The sequence below is a fragment of the Rhincodon typus genome, chromosome 47, assembly GCF_021869965.1.
Source record: "Rhincodon typus isolate 14 chromosome 47, sRhiTyp1.1, whole genome shotgun sequence".
Classification (NCBI taxonomy): Eukaryota; Metazoa; Chordata; class Chondrichthyes; order Orectolobiformes; family Rhincodontidae; genus Rhincodon; species Rhincodon typus.
This window is the reverse complement of record NC_063378.1, coordinates 704,328-720,627: the sequence shown is the minus strand read 5'-3', so window position 1 is coordinate 720,627 and position 16,300 is coordinate 704,328. Positions and strand designations below refer to the sequence as shown.

Sequence of the window (16,300 nt, the reverse complement as noted above, 5' to 3'; positions counted from 1 at the left end):
TTTGCTCCTCTGATGCTGCCTGGCCCGCTGTGTTCCTCCAGCTCCACACTGTTGTCTCAAAATGTAAAAGTTATCCGTGGGACTCAGAGGGGGACACTTTCTTGATGTTTGCCTGCGGTTCGTTCACCAGCGGGGCTTGTAACTGCTGAACTGACCGAGTGTTAAGTAGCAACAGGGCCGAGTTGAGAGAGTTGAAAAATGACTCCCTGTTATGTGTTGTGCGCGCGTGTTACTCACTCTCTCTCTCTATAGGCCTGGAAAACAACATGTATAGGAACGCGTTGAGAGAATCAGACGCGCATAGGGTCAGTGAGCACTCATTAATTTACAGAACACTTATAAATATCGTAGGGACAGTAGTTACACATACCCAGAATCATTTGCAAACCAAAACGGTTCAGCTGCCTCAGGGAAGGTGTGGGTGGCTCTTAAAAGAGCCTTTGCGTTTTGGATGTGTTTTTTACAGTGCCAAGTGGTGTTTCACTTGGAGCTGGTGTACTTGGTCACCGCCTTTGTGCCCTCCGACACGGCGTGCTTGGCCAGCTCCCCGGGCAGCAGCAGGCGTACGGAAGTCTGGATCTCCCGGGAGCTCATGGTACTGCGCTTGTTGTAACGGACCAAGCGGGAAGCCTCCCCTGCGATACGCTCGAAAATATCGTTGACGAACGAGTTCATGATATTCATAGCCTTGGAGGAGATCCCGGTGTCGGGGTGAACCTGCTTCAACACTTTGTAGATGTAGATAGCGTAACTTTCTTTCCTGGACCTTCGCCTCTTCTTGCTGCCTTTCGCTGGCGCCCTCTTCACCGCTTTCTTAGTGCCCTTCTTAGCAACTTGCCCCTTCTTTTCCTCAACCATGGTACAGAATCAGAGAGAGCGGGCCCGGAGCTGGCTTTTTATAGACTGTTGGCGTCAGCAATGCAAAGGAAGGATGGGGAAAGCCTCGTTCCTCATTGGTTACTTTATACGCTGTCAAAACCCTGATGTTAAATCTCTCTGTGATTGGTTAGTGTGGATCTACAAGTGGATCTGTCAGGATCTGCATCTATATGTTGTGTGGAACTTGATTTTATTCCTGTCAATCTGACTGAGGGAGATTTGTTTTGTGTCTGTGACACTGGAAGTGACTGTGCTATTGGCTCTGTACCTTTTGCTCTTTGTTATAATGATGCGGGGTGTACCTTTCCAGCTGCACATGTCAGTTTCTGATCTTCTGTAGGACTGTAATTAACACCGAATTATCACTTTCTGATCAATCCATACAATTTAATATGGACGTGTTTTTTTTGTGGATTTTCTCAACTTTATTTGCTGTCAAGTCAGTTGCATTCACTCTGCACTGGCGATTGTTATTTCAGACGATTTTGAAATCAGTACCTTTTTGAGAATGTAAATTGTGACCATGTGTTCTATTCTGTTTACCACACTCTCGTGTCTATGTGTGTTATTTTGTTGTTTTCACGGCCTGTGATTTCTGGATTAGAGTGAACTGTATTGTGTTAAGAGTTCCAGGTTTATTGTGTTAGTTTGCCCTATTCATCTCATTCTCTTCTATGTGAAAATGGGAGTGTAGTACTTGTACAGTACTTGTATCTGTACTTAGCAGATTCTGTTCTGTGATTGTGAGAGATTAATAATAAATTTATACCTGTCAGGTCCGGCTGCGTGAATGTGAGTGCAGTTGTCAATTGTCCCTGTTGTTTGCTCTGTGAATGTCAGTGACATCATCAATTTTTTTTGTCTATTTCTGCAATGTGAATGTGCGAGCATAGGTGTCAATCTGTACTTGTCTGTTTCTACTCTTGTGTATCAAATTAGTTTAACTCTCTGCCAACCACTAATATTCTCTGTAATTGTGATTCATTCTGTGCTAGCAGTTATTGGGATTTTGAGACATGGTCTTAACTTCTTCTGCATTTTGTAACTTGAGACTTGACTGTCAGTCTGTGGGGTGTTGATGGTGGAGGCTTTGTGGCTGGAGAATGTGTATGTACCAGATACTGGTCCTGTCTTTCAGTGCAGAACTTTTTTTGAGCTGGTTATGTAGTATCACTGAGACATTTAGTTTTATTTCGAACTCGGATATTGTTGCTGCTTATTTGTGAAAGACAGTCTTCTGCATCTGTCTGACCGTTTCAGTATGATATTTTTATACTGACACACTGGACAACAGATTGTAGTTTCCTTTATCACCAGAATCAGATTCACAGAAATGGTACAGCACGGAAGCAAGCAATTCAACCCATTGTGTCTGCACTGGGACATTCTCTTCTGTACACCACTTCCATTAATTGTTGGGAATGTGAACTTCATCCACTCACTCTCTGTGTCGATATGTGAATACCAATTTGACATTAGTTCTGCAATCATCTGTCTTGTCATGTATACAACAGTTTCAGGTAGAGTTTATGAATCTCATTCTCTTTCTCTGTTCAGTTGTGGTTGTGTATCTGAATGTAGCATAAACTCTGAAAATATACACTGAACCTGTGTGATTCAGAGAATATTTTTGCTCCAACATTTCTCTTTTCCATGGGGTTTAATTAATTGCATTCAGTCTGAGTTTTTTTTAATGTGTGCAGAGTAGTCTTTATCAGTCACTGCTGGGCACCATAAGTATCTAATATTTAACACTAACCTCCACTGTTGTGATCAGTGATTTTGAGAGTCAATTTACAACTGTCCATATCTGGAAATGTTTGAGACTTTGTTGTTAAATGGGTCAAAAGGCATCTCTCACGCATGCCTTTTGACCCATTTAACAACAAAGTCTCATTTCAGTCATTTTCTGAGATGTGTGCTGCTTTTGAATTTGTACTTTTGTTTCAATCTGAAAATTAGTCTGTCATCTAATTCCTCCAGTTTGTACGAAGAGAATTGATACATTTGTTCCATTTCCAACCGAAGTCGCCTGTGAGATATTTGGAGGAATAATTAAGCTGGAATTCAATTTACTTCTAGGGCTACTTTACTGGAATTCATTTGGCATCATGCAATAGGTTCAGTATTTTATCTTGTAGCGAACAAGGGGAATTTACTTTCTGATCAAGGTCATGCCATGCATCTAAATCCTTTTAGAAGTGTACTTATGCACGAGGAATGAAGTTAATTCACTCACACCTTATCCTGTTAACACTTTTAATGAAAGGCTAGCTCTTACATCCACGTGATCTTTGTGGCTTGTGACTTTTTTGTTCTTTTTGACTTGGCAAAAGAAAAAAAGAAAATAAAAAAATAGAAAATAGTAAAGGTAGATGATCATTTTCTATGTTAGTGGCAGAGGGAAAGTGCAATGAACAAATCAACTGCATTGTGTCTGACTGACCACAGTGATCCCAGTAAAGGAAAGAGATTTGGCTTACTCACTGCTATTTTCTTTTTTACTTCTATTTTCATTTTTTTTTCTTTTAACCTGTCAGTATTTGCACATTTATTCTGTACCCCCTGTGTACCGGCACCATCTCATTACATCTTCATTGTGTCAAGATGTCATCAGTTTCCTTCCAATCCTTAAATGCATGAATAAGGAGAATAACCAGCAGAGACTGGAGCTGTTTGATCTTCAATATGAATACAGAATTAATTTTGTTTATTCCATTTGCTTGTACAGCTTTACCAATCAGTATGTGCTATTCAAAGGGACTGGGGGATTCAGTTTATTGCCCTTCAAAACCCTTCGCATTCGTGACAGACTGTTAACAGAGAAGAGCCAGATTGTTTTGTGAAGAACTTGGAAACTAAATTTTATCATTGAGGACTAAGGTTTCTCTCTGCTGTGCCAATGCACTGATTTTTTTATCTTTTTTAAAAAATGTTTCTTCAAAGGAGCAACTATTGTGATACAAGAAGGATGCCCACACTAAACTGACCAACTTCAATCTACCTAAACTGCGATACTGAGCAGTTTAAATGCTTCTGGTTAAGGGGAAAGCTAGTTACCTAAGTGGTGGGGAGAGAGTTCTCAATTCATGTCTCCTATTGTGAACGGGAAATAGCCTAAGTTCTTCAGGTGTTTGTGCCAAAAGGATTAGCGAAAACGCAACATGTTGCAACAAAAAGGAATCTGTGTTGTTGAGAATAGAATAGGGTGGCACAGTGGTTAGCACTGCTGCCTCACAACGCCAGGGATCTGGGTTCGATTCCACCCTCAGGTGACTGTGTCGAGTTTGTACATTCTCCCTGTGCCTGCATATGTTTCCTCTGGGTGCTCCACTTTCCTCCCATAGTCCAAAGATGTGCAGGGTAGGTGGATTGGCCATGATAAATTGCCCGTAGTGTTTAGGGATGTGTAGATTAGGTGCGTTTATAGGGGGATGGGTCTGGGTGGGATGCCCTGAGGCTCGGTGTGGACTTGTTGGGCCAAAGGACCTGTTTCCGCACTGTGGGGATTCTATGATCTATGAAATGGACCTTTTGTAACTGCAATCATGCAGGGTCTAACCAGGAGTTGTGATATCAAGGTCTGGTCATATCATTTTTTTTCCACTGCATAGTGACAATTTTTTTTGAATACTGCTGAAGTAGGTGTTAATTTTCTATGTTAGTGTCAAAGTGAAATTGCAATGAACAAATCAACTGCATTGTGGTTGACTGACCACAGTGATCACAGTAAAAGAAAAAGGTTTGGCTTGTTCACTTCTAGTTTCTTTTGTGGCTAGGATGTTACCCTGTGTTATAGTGATACTGCCATTTGTGGTATGCTTGTGTTGCTCTATGGTGGGGAAGAGAAAGGCAGAAAGACTTTTTTGTTTTCAGTCATGCAGTGGAGAAATTTGGAACAGTGAAACTAAATTTTATTGAAGAATCAATACTGATGAAATTTTCTTTAAAAAAAAAAGCAGCTTTACAAATCTCTCTGATTTGACTAAATTTGTCTTTCTCCACTGTTTTGAAAGATAGTTATTTGATTATATTAATTATTTGATAACATGACATCAATTTATTTTTGCATTTTGTGCAATATCTCATAGGGAAGGTCAAGAGGAACACAGGGCTTTTTGAAGAATAATTAAGCTAATTTGGAAACAAAGGTATACATTTATTAAAATAAATCTTTTGTGTTGAAGAGAGAATAAAAGAAAAATCTGTTCCTCCAAAGTTAAGAAACTGAGGGATAAAGTTGGGATAATGTTTGGAATAAAGGAAAGGATGGCCCTTCTTCTGCCACCATGATATATTTATGGAATGGGATTAGCATTGTTAGCTGATTTGTTTCTGACCAGCGCAGACTTGATGGGCTGAAAGAGCTTTTTTCTATGACTCTATGTGTGAGTGATAATCATTTTATATGTATCACTTTCTGTTAAATGCTCTGCAATATGGAACTCCACAGTTGTTTGTTCTTGCATCATATCTGCAGTTATGTTGTTTGTATTTTGATGAACTAATTCTGAATTACTCAGTTGCTGTGTCTGTCTGCATGCAGGAATCATTCTCAATTTGTCAGCAACAAAAACAGAAAGTGCTGGAAGAACTTAGTTCCAAATAATATTGTTTATTTGTTGTGTCTATGTATGGGATAAAGGAGTAATTCTGTCCTTTTTTCAGTTTTCGGTAAACTAAATGTAAGTGTGATTCATTCTTTATTTTTGGTAAGTCTTATCCTGCGTGAGTGCAGTTTACTTTTATCTCTATATTTAATGTCTATTTCACGTTGAAGCTATGTCACTTTTTTTAACCTTGTTTGTAAGTTCAAAACTGCCCTTTAAATGTAGATTTGATTCATTTCCTGAGTATATATTTTGGATGAGGATTCAGTTTATCCCTCTTCCAAATTTTGGAAATACCAATGTGCTATGAATGATGGAACTTATTGGAAATGGGTTGGTGGGCATTATGAATGGAAAGAAAAAACAATAAACTTGCATTTCCTTCATGTTGTTTGGCTCATCATTTTAACATACCTGTCTTGAAATTGAGCTTAATGTGAGTCTGACCCAATGGCTCTGTGACTGTGGAAAGGACGTTCTCCAATCTCTGGCAGTGGTAACATACCTGCTGTTTGTTAGAAGCATTGGTCACATTTGGCTTTGCACTGAGGAAATATATTGTCGTCACGCTTCAAGTATTTCCAGAGAAGACAGAAGAGTTGTCAGCCAAGTTTGACAGTAGTGAACTCATCAACGTAACATTCAGTTAATAATCATTAGGATTGTTTATATAGAGGCAGCAATTCAAACAGAACTGTCAGTTTGATTCCACCCTTGGCCATAGCTGCATTTTGTCTGGTGATTTAAAAAAAAATTCTATCCAATGAAGTGAGATCTAGAAACTAATACCTGTACTGCTCCATGAAGGTTCTCACCCGATTGTAAGTGGCTATGTGGATATGGGTTTTGGTATTGGTACACACCAATCAGTTCCCACTTGGTGAATGTGCGAGTCTAGTTACACTTGTGCCTGTCATTATATGCTTTGTGAATGTGTGAGTGACTGCAGTTATCAATCTGTCCTCTCTTGTAAATATATTGACATATTCACACAGCAGAGACTGACAGGTGCAGATTGATAACTACACATTGGAAACTGACAGGGACTGCTGTATAAATATATAAATGTACTTGTCAATAAATCTCTGTCTGTCTGTTTCTGGGATGTAGATATGTGAGTCTAGTTACCAATCTGTTTGTTAATTTATGCCATGCGAATATTTAAGTGCAGTCATCAATCTGAACCTAACAAGGTGTAGAACTGGATGAACACAGCAGGCCAAGCAGCATCAGAGGAGCAAGAAAGCTGACGTTTCTGGTCTGGACTCTTCAGAAATGGTGGAGGGGAAGGGGGCTCTGAAATAAACAGAGAGAGGGGGAGGTGGATGAAGGAGCACATAGTGGAGAGGAGACGGACAAGTCAAGGAGGCGGGGATGAGGCTGGGAGGTAGGAGGTGGGGGTTGGGGTTGGGGTTGAGGTGAGAGGAGCGGATAGGTGGGAGAAAAGACGGACAGGTCAAGGAGGTGGGGACGAGCTGGGCTGGTTTTGGGATGAAGTCGGGGTTGGGGAGATTTTGAAGCTTGTGAAGTCCAAATTGAGGGTGAGGGGGGAGGTGTAGGGGCATTGAGGCACTGGAGGAGGCTCAGGGTGGACATGTCATCCAAGGAGTGGGAGGAGGAGTTGTTGGTTCGCAACTGGGAGGTGCAGTCATTTGTCGCAAACTGAGCGTAGGTGTTCCACAAAGCAGTGTCCATGCCTCCACTTGGTTTCCCTGATGTAGAGAAGGCCACATCCGGAACAGCGGACACAATATACCACATTAGCAGATGTGCAGATGAACATCTGTTTAATGTGGAAGGTTTTCTTGGGGTCTGGGATGGGGGTGAGGGGGGAGGTGTAGGGGCACGTGTAGCACTTCCTGCAGATGCAGGGAAAAGTGCCAGGGGTGGTGGGGCTAGTAGGGAGTCACGGAGAGAGCGGTCCCTCCAGAAGGCAAATAAGGGTGGGGAGGGAAAAATGTCCTTGGTAGTGGGGTCAGATTGCAGGTGGTGGAAGTGGCGTCATCTCGGGAGCAGATGCAGCGGAGGCAAAGGAATTGGGAATAGGGGATGGCCTTCTTGCAGGAAGGTGGGTAAGAGGAGGTGTATTCTAGGTAGCTGTGAGAGTCGGTAGGCTTGAAATAGATATCGGTAGTCCTTCCTGGACATCTCCGATACCCCCCTCTCCTTCCTGGACATCTGTTTCCATCTCTGGCAACCACCTGGAAACGGATATCTATTTCAAGCCTACCGACTCCCACAGCTACCTGGAATACACCTCCTCTCATCCACCTTCCTGCAAGAATGCCATCCCCTATTCCTAATTCCTTCGCCTCCGCCGCTTCTGCTCCCGAGATGAAGCATTCCACTCCCGGATATCCCAGATGTCCTCTTTTTTTTCCAAGGATGGCAACTTCCCCTCCACAGTGGTCAAAAATGCCCTCAACCACATCTCTTGCGTTTCCCGCACCTCAGCCCTCACACCCGCTCCCCGCAATAACAACAAAAACAGAATCCCCTCGTCCTCACGTACCACCCCACCAACCTCCAGATTCAACGCCTCATCCGCCACCTGCAATTTGAGCCCACTGTCAAGGACGTTTTCCCCTCTTCACCGTTATCTGCCTTCCGGAGGGACCATGCTCTCCGTGACTCCTTTGTCCTCTCCACACTCCCCACTAGCCCCACCACCCCTAGCACTTTTCCCTGCAACCGCAGGAAGTGCTACACCTGCCCCTACACCTCCCCCCTCACCCCCATCCCAGGCCCCAAGAAAACCTTCCATGTTAAACAGATGTTCACCTGCACTTCTGCTAATGTGGTATATTGTATCTGCTGTTCCAGATGTGGCCTCCTCTACGTCGGGGAAACCAAACAGAGGCTTGGATGCCGCTTTGTGGAACACCTACGCTCGGTTCGCGATAAACGACTGCACCTCCCAGTCGCGAACCCACTTCAACTCCCCCTCCCACTCCTTGGACTATATGTCCATCCTGCGCCTCCGCCAGTGCCACAATGATGCCACCCGAAGGTTGCAGGAACAGCACCTCATATTTCACTTAGGAACCCTGCAGCCCAATGATCTCAATGTGGACTTCACAAGCTTCAAAATCTCCCCACCCCCGACCTCATCCCAAAACCAGCCCAGCTCGTCCCCAACTCCTTGACCTGTCCGTCTTTTCTCCCACCTGTCCCCCTCCTCTCACCTCAACCCTCACCTCCTACCTACCAGCCTAATCCGCTCCTCCTTGACCTGACCAACCCCCATCCTAACTCACTTTTACCAGCTCCATCATCGCCTCCTTGACCTGTCTGTCTCCTCTCCACCTATGTGCTCCTTTATCCGCCTTCCTTCCACCTCCCCCCCTCCCCGTTTATTTCAGAGCCCCCTTCACCTCCCCCATTTCTGAAGAAGGGTCTAGGCCCGAAACATCAGCTTTCCTGCTCCTCTGATGCTGCTTGGCCTGCTGTGTTCATCCAGCTCTACACCTTGTTATCTCAGATTCTCCAGCATCTGCAGTTCCTACTATCTCTGATTCAATTTTAACCCCACTGCGAAGCCTCTTCTAAGGATGCCTAGCCTGAAGAAGTTACTCTCCTCCCTCCGGACAAACCTCAGGGGATCTCTCTTCCACTGCAACTCTCTCGTCCTCTCATCTATCCATCTTCTATCCGCCTCCCCCTCTCTCCCTATTTATTTCAGAACCCCCTTCCCCTCCCCTCCCCCATTTCTGATGAAGGGTCTAGACCCGAAACGTCAGCCTTTCTGCTGCTATGATGCTGCTTGATCTGCTGTGTTCATCCAGCTCTGCACCTTGTTGTCTCGGATTCTCCAGCATCTGCAGTTCCTACTATCTCCTTTACCGGATTGTCACGTTTCACCATTCACTGCACAATGCCAACAAACAGCTTGAACAGAAGCTACACAGTGAATTTCCATTAGTCTCTAGAGGATTGAAAACCACAAGAGTGATCCGCAGCAGTCGCTTCCCGCGGTACATCCCTCAGCAGCCCACACACAGCCCGAGAAAGGCCTCGCTCTTACCCACCCCCAGGCCGTTTACTTCCAGCTTCGGAACCACTTCCTGCTCCGCTTGGCCACTTAAAAACAGGCCCCGGTTCTCCGTGAACGGAGCCCGAACGCGGAAACCACCCTCTATATCCTAGGCTCACATCTCGATGGGCTGCCGGAAGGAGCCTGCTGTTCCCTCGCTTCTCTGGGCGCCGGTCTCCCCATTGCGGTCTCACTGAGTAAATTGCTGCGCTGACGGGAAGGGCCTCACGCATGCGCTTCTCTCGTCAGGGACAAGCAGCATTTGAGGGGTGTTTTGGGGGAGAGAAGAGTGTCGCGCATGCGCTACTTTCCGCAATGGTGTCCCAGAAACAACCATCAATTGCTCATTTCCCCAATTCTCTTCTCTTCCACTTTGAGCAAAGGAACCGGGGCTGTGGGGGAAAGAGCAGAGAATGTTTCAAACTGGGGCATTACCCCTTTATGAAGCTCTAATGGAGTTCATTCCCGGGTCACGGTAGTAACTCCCTCCCTCGGGCTCTCTGCAGAATCTGATGAGGAATCGGAAACGCTGACGGCCATTCGGCCGATCAATACAGCTACCCCCATTCAATAACATAATGGCTGATCGAATTGATCCACTAAAATCCACCAAAATCATTCAATCCTCCCGACATTCAACCTATAGATATTAGCCCCTTGTCGAAAGTAACATGCAGAGAGATGGAATAAATGGGACATTCTTACGAAGGCAGAATGTAGCCAATGGAGGGAGACTTGTTGTGCAGTGGTAGTGTCCCTAACTCTAGGTCGAGGCAGCGGATGTTTGTGGATGTGGTGCCAATCAAGCAGGTGTGTCTTTTTCCTGAATGTCTCGACCGTTATTGGAGCTGCACCATCACACTTGTGACTTGGGCTTTGACAATGCGAGACGGACTTTGGGCAGTCAGGAGGAGAGTTAATCGCTGCAGTGATCCTGGTCTTTGACCTGCTCTTTTAGTCACTGTATCTATGTGGCGAATCCAAACATCAGCCTTCCTGCTCTGATGCTGCTTGGCCTGCTGTGTTCATCCAGCTCTACACCTTGTTATCTCAGATTCTCCAGCATCTGCAGTTCCTACTATCTCTGAAACAATTTTAACCCCACTGCGAAGCCTCTTCTAAGGATGCCTAACTTGAAGAAGTTACCCTCCTCCCTCCGGAAAAACCTTTCTGAAGAAGGGTCTAGGCCCGAAACGTCAGCCTTCCTGCTCCTCTGATGCTGCTTGGCCTGCTGTGTTCATCCAGTTCTACACCTTGTTATCTCCTCCCAGGATGTTAATAGTTAGGGATTCAATAATGCTGAGTTCAATGAGTTGTGGTTAGATTGTCTCTTATTGGATATGGGCAATGCCAGTTACTTCTGTGATGGGAATATGACTTGTTATTTTGTAGCCTAAGCCTGGATATTATCCACATCTTGTTGAATTTGGACATGGTCTGCTTCAGTCTACTGGTACACTACCAGACCAATTAATGATGTATTACGCTGTAATGTTGTAGACTCAGGTCTACATTGATAACAATTGATGCACAATCCCACGGTCCAAATACAATTCGCTTACTGCAACCCCAGCCTCACCCCACCATGGTGCTGTATCGGTTGTTGTGAGTGATATGGCTAACAGAATAGGACATGTAACATTGACCCTGTAAACAATCCTCCGTCTGACAAAGCACCCGCTCATCTCGAAGTTACCGTATTTCCTGATGAAAAACTCCACAATCCGTGTCAACAAGGTGCAGGGCTGGATGAACACAGCAAGCCAAGCAGCATCATAGGAGCAGAGAGGCTGACGTTTCGGGCCTAGACCCTTCCTGTGTTTACTGTTTAACTGCTTATCTCTGGTTATTCAGATTCAGATTTAGTTGGATGCTCAGCCGGGATGGTAATGGATAGCAACAGGAGGGTAGAAGGGCCGAATGGATTAGGCCAACTCCTATTTTCAGTGTTTCTATGACTGTTATTTCCGGGAACAGATATTGAGTATTTTCATCTGAATGATAAATACTGATATGGGCGATCAATATAACTTCAAACCAGATGATTGGCTCCTGAAGCTGAATCTGGAGAACAGCGAATTTTCGGCGCCCAGTCCTCAAAGAGTTTAACAATTAGAGTAGAAAAATCTACAAACTCCTTGGCCACGAGAGCAAAGGCTGAAAGGAAGAGAAATTCTATCTTTCCACGTTTACATTTAGTGATATTTCTGGCCTGTGAATGTGTGGATGTGAATATTGTGTAAGAGACTGTTGGAAAAGGGCGGGCGGGTAAATCTAACGTAACTGTGTTTGTGTGGCCGTTCGTATTCTGGAATTTCCGAGTTCCTCTCGTGCAAATCAAAAAGATTTTCAACTGAAGTTATCCCCCGCTCCCCTACTAAACCCCAAAGGTAGAATTCAAGGCAATATATTTGTTGATTTCAAGATTTCAGTCCAAAAGTAGCGACAATGTCAACTGTCAGCTCAGAGAGAGCGATCAGTGCAGCTGCAAAATGTGTTTAATTCGAAAACGGAGCCGATAATTCAAGCGAAAACTTTTCGGCTGCAAACCTTCCTGTGTCAGGAAGAGGAAAATCTAGCCTGAGTTATTTGGAGATGCCGAATTTCGTAGGAATTGGAGAGTTTCGGCCGTGAGAGAAACACAGAGAAGCAGCAGGAGCTGTGAGCTGAGGGAAGGTTGTCTCCGTGCCGTCCGCTCGCTGCCTTTAAGTTGCTCAGTGCCGCCACCAACAGCTTCATTGCGGACCCAGTTCAGACTGATAGAGATTCAGCGCTGTGTTATCGACATGAGCGACACCACAGCTGCTGAAACGGCTCCTCTAGCCTCCGGACCCACCCTTGCCAAGAAGACTCTCAAGAAGAAGAAGGCGGCGGCTCCCAGGAAAAAATCAACCGGTCCCGGGTTGGGCGAGCGGATTCTGAAGATTGTCGGGGAGAGCAGTGATCGCAAGGGGACAAGCCTGCCCGCTATAAAGAAAGCGCTGGATGTAGGCGGGGTCGATGTGGAGAAGCAAAAATCGCAGATCAAGATGAGTATCAAGAGGAGTGTGGCGAAAGGCTCCCTGATTCAGGTCAAGGGCTCCTTCAAACTCGCTAAGAATCCAGTCAAGGCAAAAGTGGGAAAGAAGGCGAGACCAGCAGCAGCCGCCAAGAAACCAGCCGTGAAGAAAACAACGGCCAAGAAGGTGACAGCGAAGAAATCCCCAGCCAAGAAAGCAACAGGCAAGAAAGCGGCCGCCAGGAAGGCAGCAACACCAAAGAAAGCGGTGAAGAAAGCAGCGCCTAAGAAAAAGACTCCCGTGAAGAAGGTGAAAAAGACCAGGAGCCTCAAGGCCGCAAAACCCGTCACGAAACCGAGTAAACCTAAGGCAAAGGTGAAAGTGACAAAGAAATCGGCAAAGAAATGAACCAGTCGATGCAGCATGTAACCACCTGAATCCAAAGGCTCTTCTCAGAGCCACCCACATCTCTCAGGGAAGAGCTGAGCCCGGATCTAATTGATCACTGTCCCGGCTCCGAGTGCACACATACCTTAGGTATTAATTGATGTGAAGATGCCGTGATCTAAATCCAGCTCTTCTCCCACACTCTAAAATAAATGTGTGAGGTCCCGCTATCACTGAGACTGACCGCCGATTCGGGTGCAGCTTCAGTTCATGTCCTTTTCCTTTTCACATATTCAGGGAGAGAGTCTCTCAGAGAGTAACTCTGGCGCAGAAACCCGGCTCCACGACACAATCTCCAAGAAATTACTTTGTCTAATTCAACGGGAGGTGTAGAAGCGCGTGTCGGGCTTGAGCTACGAGGAGAGCCGCGGGGTGCTGAAGGTTTTCCCGGGGAATGTGATCAGGAATGCGGTCACCTGCACTGAACACGCCAAGCGCAAGGCGGTCACTTGCATGGATGTGGTGTACGCTCTGAAACGCCAGGGCTGCACTCTCTATGGATTTGGTGCCTGAACAAATCGACCCTTTTCCAGCCAATCCAAAGGCTCTTTGCAGAGCCAACCAAACCCTCCCATTGAGAGCCGAGGCCTGAGAATGGGGAAGGCAGAACACAAGGGAGGGTATAGTGTACTGCAACTAGCTGTATCATCTGTAATATATCACATCACAACTTGTAATTCTGCACAGACAGTAATGTTACATATTGCAGTATTTGTACTTTATCAACCCTTCCAGGAATGTTACTTTGTTCAGGTTTGATTCTGGCTCCCCTATGGATGTTTTAATGGCTTGTTCTTCCCATTTGCCTGTTACACACAGCGCCGGCAGCAATTACAAATTGTGTTCGGCCTCAGTACAATCTGGTTGAAATAAAAATGTACGAATGATGTGAGATTCTGTAACTTTGTCAGCGGACACTGCATTAGTATTTAAGATGTTTAAATCGGCGGGGTTGTTTAGATTGATTAATGGCAGCTTTACGCTCGGTTATTCAGTTTGCCTGGGCTGTTTTAAAACCCACACATTTCCCCTGCCTTTTACAGACAGATCAAGTAATTTAATCTCAGTACTTGTTGAAATTGACAAACTGTCATTTCATGTTTATCAATCAGTCTCCACGAATTATTTTCCAGCCTTTTTCTGAAACTTCCGGGGCTGTTTCTTTGTGGGGTGAGGGACGAGTGTATCCAATGAGGGATAAGTGTATCCAATCCCAGCTCGAGGGCGGGCTCTCCATTCTCTCGAACAGGCAGCACCACAGTAGCATCAGTTTGTCTGGGCTGTTTTGAAACCCATACATTACCCCTGCCTTTTACAGACAGATCAAGCAATGGTCCCACGCCCTGTCGGCGCTGATTGAAGTCTTGTTTCTTTTTTAAAAAAAAGTCCTACAAAGTATAAGATCTTGTCACAGTTGCAGGCGGACTGTGTTTTGCGTTTTAATATGTAATTTAATCTCAGGAATTGTGAGAGTGAATTTGGCAGATTTATTGAAATTAACAAACTGTCATTTCAAGGTATTCAGTCAGCTTCCAAGAATTATTTTCCAGTTTTTTTTTGTGAACCTTCCGGAGCTGTTTGTGGGTTGAGGGACGGGGATGCATCCAATCCCAGCTCTAGGCTGGGCTCTCCATTCTCTTAAACAAGCAGCACTACAGGAGCATCAGCATTGACAGCAGGTGTGTGTGTCTGTGAGAGAAAGAGATACACAGGGAGCCGAGTACTTCAATTATGTTTAAAATATTGGCAAAGATCTGTAACTCGGATTATGGATGAGAATGTTAACTTGCTCGCCGAGCTGGCTTGTTTTTGTTCATGAACAGCTCGGCGAGCAAGTCAACAACCTCACTTCGGTTATGTTCTGTGATCACTGTTTAAAATCTCAATGCGTGCAGAAGATTATAAATTCACTGTAAAATTCCTCTCTGCTCATTGTCTCTCTCGGCGTTACCCCAGCTGTAGCTATGGGTATGGCTGAGAAGAAGGGAGACGGGGCGGAAAAAAAATTGTCGCTAAATTATTAACCGCTTTCTTCCTAATTCGAGAAGCCCGCCACTATGTAGAAAGGAAGAAGAAGTTTTACAAAGAAGAACGTATGGGTACTAAATAGTTGATTTGGTTTTAGATTACAAAAGTATAGTTCACACAATCTCTCCTTCCCTCATTCCATAGTCCATTTCGGGCGATCCTCTTCGGGGGGTCGGTTCAGAATAAATGGTCCGAATGCCCTCTCCCTGCTGTGCACGGATTCCGTAAATTTTCTTCCCGCTGACAGTATTAATGGGGAAACAGTCTTCAGACAAAATTTTTAAGTCACCCTCCTTTCTTGCAAATTTACACCACATTAACTATTCCACTCTGATTCTGTTTTATCTCAGTTCAGTTTGAAAGCTTGAAACCGACAGCGGAAAGCCTCATTTACAGCATTCTGCAACCTGACAGAACTCGCGCAGTGTTTTGGAAATTGAGAAGTAACAATATGTACAATATATCCAGGGTAGCTGTGGTGGGTGACTTCAAATTTCCTCTTATTGATGGGAATCTCTCAGAGCCAGGGGCTCGGATGGAGAGCAATTTGTTAGTTGTGTCCAGGAGGGCTTTTTGAAGCAGTATGTTGACAATTCAACTGGAGAGGAGGCCATTTTAGACTTGGTACCAGAGAATGAGCCAGGACAGGTGATTCATATTTCAGTAGGAGACCATTTAGGGCTTAATGACCATAACTCCATAAGATTTAGAGTAGTCATGGAAAAGGACACAAGTGGCCCTCGGGTGAGGGTGCTTAATTGGGCAAGAGCCAATTACATCCAAATCAGACAGGAGCTGGAGAATGCCGATTGGAAGCTGTTATTTGAGGGCAAATCTACCTCTGGCACGTAGGAGGCTTTTAAAGACCAATTGATTAAAGTTCAAGACATGCATGTCCCTGCAAAACTAAATGATAAGAATGGCAGGATTCAGGAACCATGAAATTGGAAGGTTAGTCAAAAATAAGGGAAGTGTACGACAAGTCTAGGCATCTACAAACTGACAAAGCCATGGACGAGTACAGAGAAATTAGGAAAGAAATTAAATATGCAGTTAGGAAGGCAAAAAGGGACCACGAAGTGTCTTTAGCTAACAGGGTCAAGGAGAATCCCAAGGCTTTTTATGCATATATTAGGCGAAAGAGGGAACAAGGAAAAGAGTAGGCCTATTCAAGGATGAAGGAGGGAAGTTACACGTTGAGCCACAGGAAGTGGAGGAGATGCTGAATGAGCACTTTGTATAGGTTTTCACACCAAAAAGAAGGACATGACTAATGTGCAGGTCAGGGATGAGTGTGTGAATAC

At 44.8% G+C, this 16,300-nt stretch overlaps 2 protein-coding genes across 2 annotated transcripts; one reads left to right on the top strand and one right to left on the bottom strand.

Moving 5' to 3' along the window:
• Nucleotides 1–463: 463 nt before the first annotated feature.
• Nucleotides 464–872, bottom strand: LOC109925142 (late histone H2B.L4-like). Its single transcript, XM_020525116.2, has one exon. It carries the CDS (start codon nt 856–858, stop codon nt 481–483), a length of 378 nt encoding a protein of 125 aa, XP_020380705.2. The 5' UTR covers nt 859–872; the 3' UTR covers nt 464–480.
• Nucleotides 873–12,242: 11,370 nt separating this feature from the next.
• LOC109925141 (histone H1.10-like) lies at nt 12,243–13,855 on the top strand. The gene has a single exon (XM_020525115.2). It carries the CDS (start codon nt 12,309–12,311, stop codon nt 12,927–12,929), a length of 621 nt encoding a protein of 206 aa, XP_020380704.2. The 5' UTR covers nt 12,243–12,308; the 3' UTR covers nt 12,930–13,855.
• The last annotated feature ends 2,445 nt before the right edge of the window (nt 13,856–16,300 follow it).